This window comes from Orycteropus afer, unplaced genomic scaffold (genome assembly GCF_000298275.1).
Source record: "Orycteropus afer afer isolate SDZICR_OR568_19922 unplaced genomic scaffold, OryAfe1.0 scaffold00065, whole genome shotgun sequence".
Taxonomy (NCBI): Eukaryota; Metazoa; Chordata; class Mammalia; order Tubulidentata; family Orycteropodidae; genus Orycteropus; species Orycteropus afer.
Genome location: NW_006921652.1, coordinates 10,165,588 through 10,185,064, shown reverse-complemented (window position 1 = coordinate 10,185,064; position 19,477 = coordinate 10,165,588). Strand labels below are relative to the sequence as shown.

Here is a 19,477-nt window from a genome sequence, read left to right as displayed (position 1 = left end):
ATGTATCAAACAGTGTTTCTTTGCTATTCATAAGGTTTTCCCTGGCCAATTCTTTGAGAAGTGGACGGCCTCTTCCTTCTTCCTAGTCTGTTTCAGTCTGTAAGCTGGGCTGATACCTGTGCACCATGTGCATCCCGCTGGGTTTGAAACACCAGTGGCTCAGCCTCAAAACTCACATCAGCATGTCACCACAGTAGGACAAACCGATAGACAAGTTTGTCTCCCTGTTGGAAACCTCTCGTACCACCCTTACCTGTGTCCCTGCAGCTGACTCCTCCTCTGTCTGGATTTCTGGGTGTTTTAATACCCTTTCTCCCACGCTCCTACCCTGCTGCTTTAGGCGTGCCTGAGTTCCCTCTCCTCACTTGGATCTCTGCAGCTGACTGCTCCTCTGTCCAGGTTCCTGGCTTTTTATTTCTTTTCTCCCACCCTGCTGTTTGTTTTGGGTGTGCCTGAGTTCCCTCTCCTCACCTGGATCCCTGCGCAGTTGCTAATGGCTACTGACTAAAATAGAATGTAGACCAATGTTTTTTGTATAGTGTGTTATGCCAGTGGAGCTTGATGTCTGCTGCAGCCATGGTCCTGAGCCCATGGGTCCAGCAACTTGAATCCCTCAAGGTGTTTGGCATGAATGTGTGTGTGTGTGTGTGTGTGTGTATTCTTTAGTTTGTTAACCTTTTCTTAACTTTTTTTTTTTAAATAATAGTGGATTCATACAGTATTTGTTCTTCTATAATTGACTTATTTTACTTAGCATAATGTCCTCCAAGTTCATCCATGTTATGAAGTGATCCATGGTGTCTTCATTATTCTGCACTGTTGCATAATATTTCATTGTGGGTATATACCATAGTTTGGTTATCTGTTCATTTGTTGATAGTCACTTAGGTTGTTTCCATCACTCTGCTATTGTGAATAGTGCTATGATGAATATGGATGTACATGTATCTATTAGTGTCCTGGCTCTCACTTATTTAGGAGCTTTGATGGCATAATGGGTAAGACATTTGGCTGCTAACCAGAAGGTTGGCAGTTCAAATCCACCAGCTGCTCTGTGGGAGGAAGATGAGGCAATCTACTTCCATAAAGAATTACAGCCTTGGAAACCCAATTGGGGTTGGTATGCCTAGTAATTGACTTGATGGCAGTGGGTTTGGTTTTTGGTATACCTAGTAGTGGGGTTGCTGGATCAACTGGTATTTCTATTTCCAACTTTTTAGGGAATCACCATACCATTTCCTACAGTGATTGTATGATTTTATAGTCCCACCACCAGTGTATGACAGTTCAAATCTCTCCACACTCTTGCCAGCATTTTTTGTTTTCTGCCTTGTTGAAGTTTGGTGTTATTGTTGGGGTGAGATGATACCTCATTGTTTTGATTTGCATTTTTCTAATGGCTAATGATCATGAGTATTTCTTCTTGTGTTTGTTCGCAGCCTGTATATCTTCTTTGGTGTATGTCTGTTCATGTCCTCTGAAATTCAAAATTCAAATTTTTGAATTGGATTGTTTGTCTTTTTGATGTTGAGGTATTGAAGTTTTCTATAAAGTTTAGAGATGAGTTCCTTATCATATGTCATTGCTAAATATTTTTTTTCCAAATCTATAGGTTCTCTTTTTACTCTTTTGGAGAAATTTTTTGATGTGCATAAGAATTTAATATTTAGAAGGCCCAAGTCATCTAGTTTATCTTCAGGTGTCTGAGTTTCTGGTTATGTGTGATAGTCTCTTTATGCTATAAATTAGGGTCCCTAAGTTTGCTCCTATTTAATCACTGATGAACTTTATAGTTTTGGGCTTTATATTTACATTTTTGATCCATCTTGCATTAATTTTTATGTATGGTGTGAGGTAAGCATCTTGTTTCATTTATCTGCAAATGGATATACAGTTTTGCCAGCACCATTTGTTAAAGAAACCCTCTCTCTTCCATTTAATGGGTTTTGGACCTTTTTCAAAGATCAGCTGTCCATAAGTGGATGGATCTATTTCTGGGTTCTGTTCTACTGGTGTATGTGTATGTTGTATTACTGATATGAGGCAATTTTGACTACTGTGGCTGTATAGTAGGTTTTGAGATCAGGGAGTGTGAGACTTCCTACTTTGTTGTTCTTCAGCAGTGCTTTGCTTATCCAAGGTCTCTTTCCTTTCCAAATGAAATTAGTGACTGTTTTTTCTAAGTCCTTAAATAATGTTGATGGAAGCTAAACTGGAATTGCATTGAATCTATAAATGGCTTTGTGTAATACTGACATGTTCATAATGTTCAATCCTCCTATCAATGAGCATGATATATTTTTCCATTTGTATAGGTTTCATAATTTCTTATCATAGTTTTTGTAGTTTTCTGTGTATAGGTCTTTTGTGTCCATGGTAAGATCTATTCCTAAGTATTTTATGTATTTGGTAGCTATTTGCAAATGGTATTGTTTTTCTTATTTGCTTTTCAGAAATCTCTTTGTTGATATATAGAGGAAGCCAACTGATTTTTAGACATTGATCTTATATCCTGCTGCTTTGCAGAATCTTTTGATTAGTTTCAGTAGGTTTCTTTCTCAATGTCTTGGTTTTTCTATGTATAGGATCATGTCATCTGCAGATAGAATTAATTTTACTTCCTCTTCACCAATTGGATGCCTTTTATTTCTCTTTCTTGTCTTATTGCCCTGGCTAGGATTTCCAATATGATGATGAATATAAATGGTGATAGAGGGCATCCTTGTCTGCTTTTGTTTGCAGTGGGAATGCGTGTAGCCTCTATTGAGAATAATATTGGTTTTGTATACATGCCCTTTATTATCTTGAAGAACTTCCCTTCTAATTTTGCTGGGAGTTTATTTATTTATTTTTCAATCAGGAATAGGTGTTGGATTTTATCAAATTCCTTTTCTGCATTGATTGATAGGATCATGTAGTTCTTTCCCTTTGTTTTACTTATGTGATGGTTTACATTGATTGTTTTTCTCATGTTGAACCATCCTTGCATACCCAGTATAAATCCTACTTGGTCATGGTGTATACTGTTTTTGATATGTTGTTGAAGTGTATGGCTAGGTTTCTGTTGAAGACTTTTGTGTCTCTATTCATGAAGGATATTGGCCTGCAGTTTTCCTTTTTAGTGGTGTCTTTGCCTGTTTTTGGCTTCAGAGTTATGCTTGCTTCATAAAATGATTTTGAATTTAGTTTTAGTAGGACTGGTGTAAGCTCTTCTCTGAATATTTGGTAGAATTCTCCGGGACTATTTATATTGATAGTTTTTTGATGACCTTTTTATTTTGTTATGGTTCTGTTTAGATTTTATCTCAGTCTGTGTTTAGGTAGGTTGTGTGAAATATGTCAATTTCTTGTAGGTTTTCTAATTTATTGAGTACTATTCTTCATAATATCCTGATATTATCCTTCCTATTTCCAGTAGTTCTGTTGTGATGTCACCTATTTCATACCTGTATTATTTGTATCTTCTCCTTCTCTTCCTTTGTTAAATTTGTTAGTGGTCTGTTGAGTTTTTTTATCTTTTCAAAGAACCAAGTTCTAGTCTTTTTGATTCTTTCTATTCTTCTGTTTCCTTTATTTCTGTTCAAATCCTCATTATTTCTTCTGGTCATTCAGGCTCTCTTTCTTTTTTCCTGCTTTTTCTAATTGTTGTAGATATTGGGTTAAGATTGATTTTGGCTCCTTCTTTTTTGATGTGTGCATTTATTGTTATAAATTGCCTTCTGAACACTGCTTTTGCTGTGTCCCAAACATTTTGGCATACTGAATTTTCATTCTCATTTGATTCAAGGAGCTTTTATTATTATTTAAATTTCTTCTATTATCCAGTAATTTTTAAGGAGGGTGCTCTTTAGTTATATGTTTGCTTTGTTTTCCTTGATTTTCCTATTGTTGATTTCTAATTTCATAGCATTGTGATCTGAGAAGATACTTCGCAGTATTTTCATGTTTTTAAATTTACTGAGGTTTGCTTTCTGGCCTAACATATGGTCTGTTTTGGAGAATGTTCCATGTACACTGGTAAAGAAAGTGTGTTGTGCTGTTGCTGAGTGAAGTGTACTATGTATCTATAAGGTCAAGTTGGTTGATTGTGTTGTTTAGTTCTGTTGTGTCTTTGTTGACTTTCCTAGTTTTATCCTTTATTGAAAGTGATGCATTAAAGTCTCCTATTATTGTGGGGAGTAGTCTATTTCTCTCTTGAATTCTGTTGAAGTTTATGTATTTTGAGGCTCTTTCATTGTGTGCATAAATATTTGTTATGGTATGTCCTCTTGTTCGATTGATCCTTTAATCATGATATAATGTCCTTTCTTGTCTCTTATGGTGGTTTTTGTCTGGTCTATTTTATCAGAAATTGTTGCCACTCCACTCTTTTTTGATTGCCATTTACTTGATAGGTTTTTATCCAAATTTTGATTTTTAGTCTATTTTTGTCTTTGTCTAAGGTGTATCTATTTAGGGAGCTCTGGTGGTGTAGTGCCTAAGGCATTTGACTGCTAACCAGAAGGCTGGCAGTTCAAACCCACCAGCCACTCCTCAGAAGGAAGATGGGGCAATCTACTTCCATAGTGGTTGTTGTTGTTGTTGTTATTTGCCATCGAGTACTGCCTTGGAAACCCAAGGAGGGGTCGCTATGAGTCGGGTCTGACTCCACGGCACATAACAACAACCTTATAGACAGCATATTGATAAGTCATGTTTTCTTATCCATTCTGCAACTCTCTGTGTCTTAATTGGTGCATTTAACCCATTTACATTCAATGTAATTATTGACAAGTATGGATTCTTTCCTGTTATTTCATTATGTGTGTGTGTGTGTGTTTCCCCCCCTTGTGGCATTGCTGATTTCTTCTGCTAAGCTCATTTTGTTTGATTTTTTAAAAAATCATTTCTTTTGTTGCTATTGTTTTAGTATCTGCTGTTTTGTGCCGTTCCTCTTTTTTATTCTGATGAGAAGGATATTAATTTTCTTGGAGGTTACTCTGTAATTTATTTTGTTCCCAAGTGTAAAACAACCCGTTCTATCTCAAAATCTTGTTGACTTCTTCTCCATTTGGAAGTTCTGTAACTACAATATTTATTCCCTCTTTTTGCTTTGTAGTTGTCATCATTTACAAATGTATTTCTCTGCTTCCCTGTTTACAGTCTTATAAATTTATTTTTCTTCGGATACTTCTATGTCTGGGTTGGTTTGTGGATTATGTTGTCACATGTGTTAATCATTGGTTGTCTGCTGTTTTTGGTTCTCTGCCTGAAGGAATGCCTTTAATATCTCTTGTAAGATTGGGCTGGTTTTAACAAATTCCCTTAATTTCTGTTTAACTGGAAGTGTCCTAATTTCACTATCATAGTTGAGGGATAATTTTGCTGGATATATAATTCTTGGCTTTTTTCCCTCCAGGATTTTATATATGTTCTCCCATTGTCTTCTTGCCTGTATGGTTTCTGCAGAGAAATCAGAGCTTAGTCTTATTGGTTGCCCTTTGTTAGGTTAACTTTTTGTTTTTCTTGAGATGCTTTCAGGATTCTTTGTCTTTGGTTTTGAAAAGTTTGATTATTATATGTCTTGGTGATTTTATTTTGGGATCTCTCCTGTTTGAGGTTCACTGAACTTCTTGAATGCACCTTTCATAATATTAGGGAAGTTCTCTTCCAACAGATCTTTGACACTTTTCTCCTGGTTTTATTTTTTTCTTCCTGGTCTGGAATTCTAATTATACATGAGTTAGTCCTCTTGGTATGATGTCCTACATAAATCTTAGGATTTCTTCATTAAAAAAAAAATCATTTTTTTTCCTTTGATTATTCCCTTAACAAAGTAGCATTGAGCTATTTGTCATCAGTCTCACTATTTGTCTTTCATTGATTCAATTTTACTCCTTTGTCCTTTCAATGTGTTACCTATTTCCAAAATCTTAGTATTAATCTCCTGTATTTCTATTTGCTGTTTTTCATATATTTTCTAATTTTCCCTTCATTCTATTAGCTTATATTTTTTTCCTAAATTCTTCTAGAGTTTTGTCTGTGCTTTCCTTAATTTTCAGTATTTTCATTGATATTTGTCAGTGTTTTCTGTGATCTGTCTTTCAATCCATTGTGAAGGTACCTAAATATAATTCCTTTGAATTCCTTATCAGGTAGTTCCAGTGCTACTTCTTCAGGGAGACTTTCTGGCTGTATATTTTGGCCCCTTGTTTATACTACTTTATCTTGCTTCTTTGTGTGAACTGGGATCTTCAGTTGTCTCTAAGACATTGTGATATTATTGAATTTACATTTAATTGATGAATTGTATGTTGGTATGCGTAGTGATACTGCCTCGGAAACCCAAGGAGGGGTCGCTATGAGTCTCGTCTAACTCGACGGCACATAACAACAACAACAACAACATGATTCACCCAGGGTTTTCTTTCTTTTTTCTTTATCTTGCTTTGATATAGCTGAGCAAGTGTGGCTTTTGTGCTGCTCTGTTGGCTTGTATGGCATCGCTTAGACACTCACTACCTGTCTGCTGTGATAGAGTATGTGTGCACAGATCTCTGTTAGATGTCCATATAGAGCAGTTGAGGGTTGGTTTGGTTGGCATTGGCTGCCATCTATTTCTGGTCAGTTAGTGCAGAACTAGGTGGTGGTCCTTGCCCAGTGGGTGGGTCTGTGGGAGGTGCACATGTGGTTGCGTTGTGTGGGTTACTGTCTCCCAACAGGTGGGACAAAAAACCACCACCACCAAAAAAAAAAGATAAAAACAAGGGAACAAAAAACACAAGCAACATAAATAATTGCAAAAAGAATAAAAGAGAAGGACAAAGGCAGGGAAAACAAAATGAGGGTGGGGAGAAAGAAGAAAGAATATGAGGATGGTGAGAAAGAAAAGAGCAAGAAAATAATAGTAAAGAAAAATGCTAAAAGAAAAACATGGATGGAAAATGAAAAGAAAGAAGGGAACACAAGGAAAAGAAAAAACTAGGAAAGGGAAAGAAAAGAAGAAAGGTGGGGAATGAAAACGAATAGTTGGGGGAAAAAAATACAAAAAACCTGAGGGATCAGGGAACTTGGACGTTGTTCCTGCTGGCCAAGCAGGTGGCAGGAAATTAGGGTACCTGTTTCTAGTGTTCCTGCTAGTCCAAAAGGCAGCTGGGGGCAGGGCACTGGTCCCAGAAAGAATTCCTGCTGTCCCAAAATGTGCTGGGTTAGGGTGTCTAGTCCCAGGAAAAGTTCCTGTTGTTACAAAATGTGGCTGGGTGTAGAGCACCTGGTCACAGAAAAAGTTCCTGCCAGCCCAAAAGGTGGCTGGGAGCAGAGTGCTTGGTCCTGGAACTAGTTACTGCCTGCCTAGAAGGCAACTGGGGCGAGGGTGCCTGATCCTATGTGAGTTCTTGCTGGGCCAGAAGATGACTGGGGTCACTGAGCCTGGACCCAATAAAAGGTCCTGCTGGCCCAAACGGTGGTTGGGAGCAAGGCACCTAGTTCCAAAAGGGAGTTTGTTGTCCCAAGAGGTAGCTGGGTACAGCACGGGGCCCTCTTTTCCAGAAAAAAGTTTCTGCCAGCCCAAAAGGTGGCTGGGAGCAGAGTAGCTGGTCCTGAAACTAGCTCCTGCTGGCCCAGAAGGCAATTAGGGGCAGTGTACCTGCTGGCCCAGAAGGTGTCTGGGGCAGGGTGCCTAGACCCAGAAAATGTTCCTGCTAGTCCAAAAGGCAGCTGATCGCAAGGGGCCTGGTTCCAGAGGGAGTTCCTGCTATCCCAAAAAGCAGCTGTAGGCAGGGCCCCTGTTCCCAGAAAAACTTCCTGCTATCCCAAAAGGCAGCTGGGTGTAGAATTCTTGGTCCCAGCAAAGGTTCCTACTGGCCCAAAAGGTGGCTGGAAGCAGTGTTCCTAGTCTTGGAACCATAAGGCAGCTGATGACAGAGTGTCTGGTCCAGGATGGAATTCCTGCTGGTCCAGAAGGGATCACCACAACTTTGTTCATTGGTGCAAGAAGAAAAAGGAGAACGTCGTACCTTTCTGGTCACCAGCCACCAGTGTGGTTGCCCGTGCAGTCCTTGGCAAGAGGAGCTGATTATCAGGTTGCTGCCCCGATTAGAACACCACTTGCAAATATTCAAAATGGCTGTACCATAGGCCAGTCAACAGTCCACAGCTCCATTTGTCTACTTATTTGCTGTTTTCATTCAGTTTGTTCTACTAGTTGGTGGTTTAATCCACTTCTTTATCCTTCTCTTTGAAGCTCAGGGTTCCAGGATTATCCTCTTAATCTGTTTCAATTAGTTTCTCATTTCCTTTGTTGTAGAGGATCTGTGGAGCTTGTCTACCTATTCCATCATCTCTCCAGAAGTCTTGTATATGCCTGTTTAGATTCACCACCCTGATAAAAGCAAGGAGTCCTCATGATCCCTTCTGTGGTTTGGGAGGATGTCTGTAAACATTAGGTTCTCTTTGTGTCATTGTGCCTTTTTGTTTTCCAGATAAAAAACCTCAATCATGGTTTTGCCAAACTGAAGGCACTTGTGCCCTTTCTTCCACAAAGCAGAAAACCTAGCAAAGTTGATATCCTTAAAGGTGCAACTGAATACATACAAGTTCTCAGTTATGTTTTGGAAGGAACCAAAGACTCTGAGGTAAAGGTTTAAGAATTTCAAATGATAGGCACAATTAATCAAACCTTTCGTTGTAGCAGACATTTGACAAGAAATTTATATGTACTTTCCAATTAATGTTTACAGTGATCTTCTGAGGTATTTATGATCCCCAATTTATACAGAATGAAACCAAAATAGAGGTAAAGGACTCACATAGCTGGGATGCCAAGACTGGCATTTGAATCCAGGTCCTCATGAACTTTGGAGTCAAGTTCCTAACCATCTATATACTTCTGAGTAAACAAGTTCAGTGACACTTGGGTTATAATTGCTGAATAGGACCCTGATAACTGGGGCATGAGTGAAGGCTTCCATAAAACCATTCTGTTGTGGTTATTTCCCTTCAATAGGACACACGTGAGACAGGACACAGAAAACAAGAGGCATTTCTTTCTCTAAAGGACCCTCTCTGGAAGACCACTTCTGCTGGAGAGCTTAGAGTCCTGATAATACCAATCTCACAGGGTTTTGTGACCATTCAAAGGAATGGTATAAATGAACCTGCTTTGCAAATTGAAGTTCCACCTCCTGGGAAACTAAAGGTGTGGGGAAGTAGTGTGAGAAGTGGCAGGGAGGCTGAGGGAAGACCAGGACAGGGAGGCAGCTAGATCTAACATTTGAAAGCTGGAAGTTAACCAGTAGAGGGTTTAGGGAGGATCACCACCATTATCAGGGTGGGATTATCCAAAAGTGTCTATCAGGCAGTGGAAGGTGTGGGCTGGTGTTTTATGGACTTGTTCCACAGAGAGGTAAGCATTGAATGTACGAATATGCATCAGTTACCAGGGGAGATAAGAGAGACAAGAGTAGGGGCCTTAGGAATGAGTTTTTGGGGATACCTATTGCCAGGAGGAAGGAGGAGCCATCAGAGAGTGACAAGAAGGTTAGAGGAAGGAGATGGGTTATGATGTCAAGGAGGAGAGTCCTGGGAAACTAAACGTGTGGGAAGTCGTGAGAAGCTACAGGGAGGCTGAGGGAAGGACCAGGACAGGGAGAGGCAGCTAGATCTAGCACTTGAAAGCTGGAGGTTAATGAGTAGGGGGCTTAGGGAACATTACTGATAAATATTTGGAATCAAAGCATTGGGAATCAGCAAACTTCAAGTCCATTCAATTTAGAAGTCCAAGAAAAGAAAGAGGGATTAAAGAATGGAAGGAAAGCTGTTGGATCGAGTTGGAGGTCTTTTGTAAGTGGTGATCTGATTGTGTTGAAGGGACAAAAGAGAAGGAAAGATGCTAGAGGTAAGAGGAACAGAATCATTCTAGGAACTTAGGGCAAATGTAGCCAGGTATATAGTGGTGCTGTTGGATTTTTTCGCCCCTACTCCTCGTCTAATAGTCCTAGTCAGGAGACTGCTGGGAGGATATGTCCTGCACAGGTACATAGATTATCCTATTGGCCAAATTATACAATTGAGTTGTGGCATGGTCATGGTGTTTGGACATGTGCAGGTGGCTGCTTTAGTTTTTCCTTGCATGTTAATTGTGTAACAGAAGTGGTGTTTTCTGCTCTGCATTTTATTATAAAATACAGGAACAATTCCATGCCACAATCCTTTTAATGCAGTTGACCATTGCAGAATATTTTAAGGTTAAGGTCTATTGAGCAGTACTCTTCCATAATAACTTAAAATGTTGCCCTTATCACATAAATGAAACTTTGTCAATTAAAATTTTGAAATATATTGATTTAAATCTTCATAGTCTATCATATACTTCCTGACAAATAAAATATGGTTTCTAGAAACAAGATCCAGATGATCATAACTACAGCAACGATACTTCTGAACCACATATGCCCTTGGTTAGAGAGCTATCAAGAAACATTGCTCAACATAGCAACTGTACCATAGGCTTGAAGAAAGAGGAAGAAGGGCTCTGGGCAGATGGTGGCAGTGGTGAGTTGGCATACACTTGTCACCAGAGCTTGATGTCTACAACTGGAGTTGTTATCTCCCCCACTGGGAGTCCGGTAAAGTATTCTTTCTTAAATATCCATGAAAATGTTTTTTGTTTGTCTTTTTTTTTTTTTTTAAAGAAAAAAAAGTGCAAAATAGATTTAAACAAGATAATTTTGTGATAGCACCTGAGTGGGGAGGTGGGACTTGCTCATCTGGAAATCTGTTATTTCTATTATTATGTTCCCAAATTAGTTGTCAAGATGTTTAAGTAGAGGGAAAACTCCCCTAAAATCACCCAATAGAGACTTGAGTTCGTATTTTAATGTAATTAACACTAAAAAAATTTCTTGGACATTGTGGTGATAAGTGTGGAGGGGAAATAGCTTGCCATACATAAAGATACACGATAGTAGTGGTGGTGGTTGAGACTGTTGGCAGGCAGTATTATTACTTATTTTCTAAATAATAACCAAGGAGTTTATTGTAGCAGTTCTGATTACTTTGCAGCTGGAAGAGCAACATGCTTCTCTAAGTCTAGAACTTTGGACTTTTTGCCCTCACTGTGGCTCAGGATTATACAAAGAAGGACCTAGCTCCATACTACCTTGTAACACAATTGCTATTTGAAACAAGAAAGCCTCATAGGCATGTGAATCAAGTGTATTTTAATAAGCAATTTATGTAAAGTTTGGGGGAGAAGGTCCTGTGGAGTCATAAATGATGGTTGGTGGGAGGAGATTTAGAACAGTAGTTTGAGTGTAAGCTTTTGGGGCAGACTAGATCAAAAAACCAAACCCATTGCCATCGAGTTGATTTCACTGCATGGTGACCCTATAGGACAGAGTAGATAGAACTGTCCAATAGCGTTTCCAAGGCTGTAATCTTTACAGCAGCAGAGTGCCATATCTTTACCTCTAGGAATGGCTGGTGGGTTCAAACCACCAACCTTTTGGTTAGCAGCTGAATGCTTCAACCACTGTGCCACCAGACTTCCTTAGGAACAGATTGCTGAGGTTCAAACCCCAGTTTTACCACTTGCTGGCTGTGTGACCTTAGGTGTGCTACTTAATCTCTCCAATCCTTAGTTTCTCCATCTGTAAAATGAGAATGATAACTGTACATACCTTACACATAATATACCTGTGAGTTTTGAATGATACCATGTTAGCAAATTGTCTAGCACAGTTCTTGGCATGCCAGCGTTCCCTTGAACATACAAATCCACTCTCATCAAGTTGATTCCAATTTATAGTGACCAGTTAGGGCAGAGTAGACCTGCCCCATAGGTTTTCCATGGCTGTATATCTTTACAGAAGCAGACTGCCTCACCTTTCTCCTGCCAACCTTTTTGTTAGCAGTCTAATGCTTTAACTACTGAGCCACCAGAGCTCCTCTTGAACATATAGGTATTATTAAATTTGCTTGACTCGTCATGAGCCATCAGTATTGATTAGGGAGCAATCAATCATAAGCCACAGACATTTCAGCTCTGCTTGTAGCAGTTACTTTGGATTTTCTCACTTGGCTCCCACCAGTGCTTCACTCTGGTTTGAGATCTTCAGGCCTCCGGCTGGCTGGCTGGCTGGCTGCCTGGCTGGCTGGCCGGCCTTAGCTCCCATTTCTGATTTGATGACTATTTTCTAAGGATCCCATTATTCTCAATCTATATTTTCACGTTCTGGCTACTTGGAACATAAGCCAGTCAGCCCTTAGGAGACAGAATTCCTGTTGCTAGTACATGAGCTGACATGATCCATGTCACCCTGAGCATACAGAAAGAGTGAAGACATGAACTGAGATGAACCATGAAGCTGGCTGTGTAAGTTAATATTAACAATAATGCTTCTACAAATGTTTTCATTATGTAAGGTAAGCATCTAGTCCTCATTAATCTTTGTCAGGCAGGTATCACCATGATGTTCTTATGAGCTACCAGGCTATACCTTCTTGCCAGGTCCTGTAGGGCCTGGTTGGGTGAGGACAGCAGCACAGCAAGCCTACTACATCTACATCCAGGATGTACTAGGGGTACTTGTTTCCAAGGATAATTGATTCTTGGAATAGGCCATTTGTAGTAAATCAATTTAAATGGGGACTAACACTTTTTAGGAGCTCTGGTAGCATAGTGCCTAAGGCATTTGACTGCTAACCCAAAAGGCTAGTGGTTCAAACCCACCAGCTACTCCTCAGAAGGAAGGCTGAGCAATCTATTTCTGTAGTGATACTGCCTCAGAAACCCAAGGAGGGGATGCTATGAGTCGGGTTTGACTCAATGGCAGTGAGTTTGGTTTAACACTTTTTAGTAAACAAAGATTTTGATGGAATTTTCTTTAAAAAGGAGTGAGACACACTTAATTTTTAATTTTTTATCTAACCAAGCTTAAGTTATTAATTGGTAAAGTATGTCAATTCTTAGAACAAACAAAGACTAAATCAAGTACTTGAGTGTTTTTTTTAAAGTGTGTAATTCTATCAAGCATCTTTGACTGACTTCATGCTTGACTTCCAAGCCTGACTGTGAGTGTGTCATTTTTGCAGAAGCATTTAAGGGTTTCTATCAGTTTTTTTCCCCTCCCAAGGGTTTTCTCATGACATTTAAATAAGTCATTTTTAAAATGAAAAATTTATTCTGAAACAATAATAATCTTTTAAAAAGTTGCAAGTATAGTACAAAGAACTTTTTTTTCCTGAACCATTTGACAGTGAGTTCTGTCAACCTGAGACACCCTGTTGTTAGGTGCTATAGAGTTGGCTCTGACTCATAGCAACCCTGCATACAACAGAATGAAACACTGCCTGGTCCTGGACCATCCTTACAATCTTTGGTATGCTTGAGCCCATTGTTGCAGCCACTGTGTCCATCCTATAACCACTAATTAATTTTGTATTTCCAATAAACAGGGGCATTCTCCTACATAATCACAATTGTTGTTGGGTATCATTGAGTTGACCCATAGCAACCCTCTGTATGATAGAAGGAAACATTGTCCAATCCTGTACCATCCTCAGTCGCTGCCGTGCTTGAGCTGATTGTTGCAGCCACTGTGTCCGTCCATCTCATTGAGGGTTTTTCTCTTTGTCTCTGACCCTCTACTTTACCCGGAATGATTTCCTTCTCCAGGGACTGGTCCCTTCTGACAACATGACCAAAGAACAAGAGACAAAGCCTGGCCATTATCGCTTCTAAGGAGCATCCTGACTGTACTTCCTCCAAGACAGATTTATTAGTTCTTCTGGCAGTCTTTGGTACATTCAATATTCTTCACCAATATTATAATTCAAATGTATCAATTTTTCTTCCTTATTCATTGTCCAACTCTCACATGCATATGAGGCTGTTGAAAATACCATGGCTTGGGTCAGGCACACCTTAGTTTTCAAATGACATCTTAACTCTTCAACACTTCAAAGAGGTCTTTTGCAGCAGATTTGCCCATTGCAACATGTCCATGTGATTACTTGACTGCTGGTGCCATGGATGTTGATTGTAGATCCAAGTAAAATGAAATCCTTGACAACTGCAGTCTTTTCTCCATTTATCATTTATCATAATCACAATGTAACCATCAAAATCAGGAAATTAACATCATTGCTTTACTGCCATCAATTTTTCAGGCCCTGTTCAAATTCCACCCATTGTCTCCATAGTGTCCTTTGTAGCAAAAGGATTCTAATTGAGAATTATGAGTTGCATTTAATTATGTCTTCGTTGTCGTCTTCAGTCTGGAACAGTTTCTCAGTCTTTCCTTAACTTTTATGACCTTGACATTTTTAACAATGACAGTCAGTTATTCTGTAGAATGTTTCTTGGTTTGAGTTAATCTGTTTCCTTCCAATTAGATTCAGATATACATCTTTGGCAGGAATATCATAGAAATGATGTCATTTCTACTCATTGCATTTTATCAGGAGCTCTGGTAGCATAGTGCCTAAGGCACTTGACTGCTAACCAGAAGGCTGGCAGTTCAAACCACCAACCCTCCTCAGAAGGAAGATGGGGCAATCTACTTCTGTAGTGATACTGCCTCGGAAACCCAAGGAGGAGTCGCTATGAGTTGGGTCCGACTCGACGGCACATAACACAACAACGTACAATTTTGATTTGCCTCAATTACTAATTATATTCACTAGATCAAAGTGGTGACTTCCAGGTTTTTCTACTTTAAAGTTACTCTGTTTTTGTTTTGTTAACTAATATGTATTTTGTAAAGAGGTGCTTTGAAACTATTTAAATATCCCGTACTCATCCAACATTTTATTTAACTTTTTATTTTGAGATAATTGTAGATTTACAGGAAATTGCAAAGATAGTACAGAGAGGTCCCATGTGCCCTTCACCCAGTTTCTTTCAATGGTGGCATCTCCCATAGTTATGATATAAAAACTAGACAATTGATACTGGTACCATGCGTGTATATTGTTGTTTTTTGCCATCAAGCCGGACCCGACTCATAGTGACCCCTCCTTGGGTTTCCGAGGCAGTATCACTATGGCAGTAGATTGCCCAACCTTCCTTTCGAGGAGTGGCTGGTGGGTTTGAACTGCCACCTTCTGGTTAGCAGTCAAGGGCTTTACTATGCTACCAGAGCTCCTCATGTGTGTATAGTTCCATGCTATTTTTATCACACATGTAGATTCATGTAACCACCACAGTCAACGTACAGAATTATTCCGTCACCACAGAGATCCCCCTGGTGGTGGTGGTGTTGTGTGCCATTGAGTTGGCCCCGATTCATAGTGACCACACCTTGGGTTGCCAAGGCAGTATCACTACGGAAGTAGATTGCCCAACCTTCCTTCCGAGGAGTGGCTGGTGGGTTTGAACTGCCAGTCTTCTGGATAGCAGTCAAGTGCCTTAGGCACTAAGCTACCAGAGCTCCTCCCACTGGTGCTACCCCTTTATAATTACACCTAACCTCTTTCTTCCTCCTCCCCTAACCCTTAGCAACCTGTTCTTTATCTCTATAATTCTACCATTTCAAGAATGTGATGTAAATGGAATCATACAGTATGTGACCTTTTGAGATTGACTTTTTACTCAGCATAATGCCCTTGAGATCATCCAAGTTATTGTATGAATAGTTTTTTTTTTTTTTATTACTGAACACTATTCCACAGTTTGAATGTACCAGTTTGTTTAATGATCCACTTATGGTAGGATACTTTGGTTGTTTGTGTATTTATTTATATTAGCTTGGATTCATGGTTTCCTATTTTCTATTTTCAGTGGATTATTATATCATCATATATTATTATTAATTGGTTGCTCAAATTGTCCTCAATGTGGTCAGTGAAAGCCCCTGTAAGCTGGCTACCTTTCTGTTTGGGAGCTCTGGTAGCATAGTGCCTAAGGCACTTGCCTGCTCACTAGAAGGCCAGCAGTTCAAACCCACCAGCTACTCCTTGGAAGGCAGGTTAGGCAATCTACTTCTGTAGTGATACCACCTTGGAAACCCAAAGAAGGGTTGCTATGAGTTGGGTCCGACTTGACAGCACATAACTACAACACCTTTCTGTTTGACACATTGCTATCATTTTTTGGTTGCTTTCTTTCTGACATAAGACACTCCAGGTTCATCTTATGCTTTGCCACCCTCAGTTCTGGAATCAGCCATTTTATCCAAGGACTCCCCCTGTATATAAGCCATTTCCCATCTCTGCAGCCATCTCTCTGCATGGCTGTTCTCCTCACCCCTTTCAGGCTCTAACACTCATGATTAGCTTGTCCTGCTACAAGAACACTTTTCTTTTCCAACTTGGCACTGACATTCCATACCAGGTCAGCCTTCTCACCTTGTTCAGAGCCTGGCTTATGGACACTTGTCTGACTACTTGGGTTTCTCTACTCCACATTGGACTGCCCCTCTGTGTAGATACCTTGCTTACCTAGTTTGGTCATCTCTGATTCCCCATGCTGGTTACCCTTCTATGAAGGTGCCATTCTTATCCCGATTGGGCTCCTAACACTTTGCACTGGGTACCCTCCTTTGTGGATACCCCCACTCCATCCCGCTAGGGTTATGGCATCTATGCCAGGCCTCCTCCATGTGCTAATGCAATCCTTACCCTGGTTGAACTCCAGTACCTTTCTTTGGGCCACAATGCCTCCCCTGGCCTAACTGTGACCCAATTAAAGGCACTGGAATGGAATTGTTCAAGAAAGGGAGGATAAATCATTTTTGCTTTGAACTGTCCACTGTGTAACTATTTTTCTGGCTAACTTTTAATTTAACAAGTTTAACACCAAGATCCTAAGATCCTTATTTGTGCGTGACTTGACTAATTATTCACTATCACTATTATCAACTTTATAAATCTTGTATTTTATAATTAGAAACCAGGATGGAGGGGCTAAGATAGCGTCTAAGGGAAGTGCTGCTCAGGCTGGCCTTGGAGAAAAGGATTCTCATCAGGGTCAGTTCAGCTTACCTGAAGGGGTAGATTCCCAGAGTTTCAGGATGCTCCCAGGTAGCCAAACTGGGGACATAGTGACAGCTGGCATGGCTTATTGGACTGAAACATACTGTTTGAGGAGGGGCTTAAAGACTTGGGAGGCAGACTCTCTCCCACACTAGTTTGTAGCAGTGGCCACCCTTCCTTTTGCCCTTGGACAGGATCTTGGCGGTAGAATCCTGGTGCTGGCAGGGGTGGGCATTTTTGAGAGTGGAGGGATGGGTCAGAACAGGTTGTGCAAGATCAACAACATTCCTGGAAGGCAAAATCTCAAACGAAGTACATAAGAATCTGCTGATGGCAGGAATGGAGATTAACTTCTGGGGCCAGAGCAGGTTAACTTGGGAACTGAATCGGCAAGTATGTGTGCAGACCGAGAGGGCCACGAGCCACGTGAAGCCATAGCAGTTGACCTTGGTGTAGGGATAGAGACCAGTCTCAAGGTCCAGGAGAGGCTCATTTAGAATTAGTACAGTTTCAGGTGTAAGTTTTTATTAAATTGAGGATGGATGTTGCTGGTGGCAAGGTGCTTGCTCCTCACCATTGTTTGTTTCTTCTATTTGTCACGCATGACTACTGCTCAGGCATTTCACATCATGAATTTTGTTCAGAGTTGCCTGTGCTACTGTAGAGACTGTGTTCCTGGAAAAATATCAACCTCAGTTTTAGGGTGAGATGCCCGGGGACATATGGATGAATGTTAAGTATCTGTTCCAGGGGCCTGAATATGCTACCATCATACACACTTGTGACTTATGGCATCCAGAGAGTGTTCGTTGAAAAGAGTTTTTGAAGGAAAGCAGCCTGTATGGGTATAGCTCCCACTACCCTCACCCCATCCCCACTCCAGGTTGTGGCAATCCGTGTGTGACTTCATTGGGGAAATTTCTGCTAATAGCATTTTAAGCTCTGAAATAAGATGGTTTAGATAATTGAGATTTCTTCTTGTTTGTTTTGGATACTTCATCAAGGAAGATCAACAGCTGGAAAAAGACATTGTGTTTGGTAAAGTAAAAACTCACTGCTGTGGAGTCTGATCCAACTCACAGCGACCCTTCCCTGGGCTTTCGAGGCGGTATCTCTACGGAAGTAGATTGCTCAATCTTCCTTCCGAGGAGTGGCTGGGTTTGAACTGCCAGTCTTCTGGTTAGCAGTCAGGTGCCTTAGGCACTATGCCACCAGAGCTCCCTTGGTAAAGTAGAGGGTTAGTAAAAATGATGGAACTCTCAGTGAGCTGGATTGACTGGCACAATAGCTATAACAATGGACTCAAATATACCAAGCGTTGTGAAGAAGGCACAGGACTTGGGCAGTTTTTCATTCTGTTGTATATAAGGTTACCATAAATCTCAGCCAACTCGACAGCAACTAACAACAATTGATAATTGAGATGCATTTACTAGCACCTCGGAAAAGCCCTGAAGCTTCTTTGGTCTTCTGTCTCAAGTTTCCCTGCAGGTGGTAGCTATGTGGGACAGTAACAATGGTGCCAGAGCAGTGCTGTAGGTCTAGGCTTGTGCTCATGCCATAGTCTAATGAGTTTGGTCAACAAAGTGTTTTTAAAAATTGAATTTTCCTTTCGATGGAGTGTGTGCTCTCTGGTTTGTCAAGTCCTCACCACCCCTTAGTGTATCATATTAGCCTGTTTTCTCTGTTCAGAACTTTTATTTTTTTTTTCTTTGTAGCCTCACACTTAAGGGCATTTAGGCTCACAGGGAAGGCTTCCCCAGTGGTTCCTTAGCTCTGGGACTTGATTGTGTTTTCTAAGCTTTGGGGATTTAGGGCCTAGTGCTGGAGGTTCTCTGGAACTTTGGAAAGATGAGATATCCAGGGCACATAGTTGTTGTTGTTGTTTGCCATTGAGTCGGCCCCGACTCATAGCGACCCCTCCTTGGGTTTCTGAGGCAGTATCACTACGGAAGTAGGATTGCCCAACCTTCCTTCCGAGGAGTGGCTGGTGGGTTTGAACCGCCAGCCATAGGGCAGGATCAGTCTGACCTTGGAGTGATGCCACCTCCAGTGAAGGATTCTCCAGGCTGTAGCTACTGAGGAAGAAATCTAACCAGACATCCCAGGGAACACTTGACGCTGAATTTGGTCATGTTACAAGGAAGACAGCTGTAAGTAAGTTTCTATGTTAAAATAAGAGATGAGAGATTCCATTTGTCGGAACTCTGATTTTTATTGGATGACAAAAGATTTAATTGATTGTGGAAGTGTGTTTACTGTGTGTGTGTGTGTGTGTGTGAAGTTCAGCGTGTTTATGACAAGAACTCTACCTGGTATATGCTACCTGACCTTGTCAGTAAGCTGAGCATAATTTGAGAAAGCCAATAATTCTTTTCTATTTCTCTGACATATAATGGGCCTTATAAATAAATAAATTCGGTCCTCATCCATTCTAGTTGACTTCTTCTTCTTCTTCTTTTTTTTTTTAATTAGGATTTGGGTGAAGATTTACAGAGTATCTAGTTGTTTGGTTTCCCATTGT

At 40.4% G+C, this 19,477-nt stretch overlaps 1 protein-coding gene across 1 annotated transcript in view; it reads left to right on the top strand.

Annotated features, from left to right (window-relative positions):
* The window catches only part of FIGLA (folliculogenesis specific bHLH transcription factor), a 60,376-nt gene that overhangs the window by 19,512 nt on the left and 21,387 nt on the right, over nt 1–19,477 (top strand). Inside the window, exons 2-3 of the mRNA XM_007940143.1 lie at nt 8,460–8,612; nt 10,377–10,637. Of these exons, the coding sequence (XP_007938334.1) occupies nt 8,460–8,612; nt 10,377–10,637 (414 nt within the window). The remainder of the gene's footprint in view (nt 1–8,459; nt 8,613–10,376; nt 10,638–19,477) is intronic.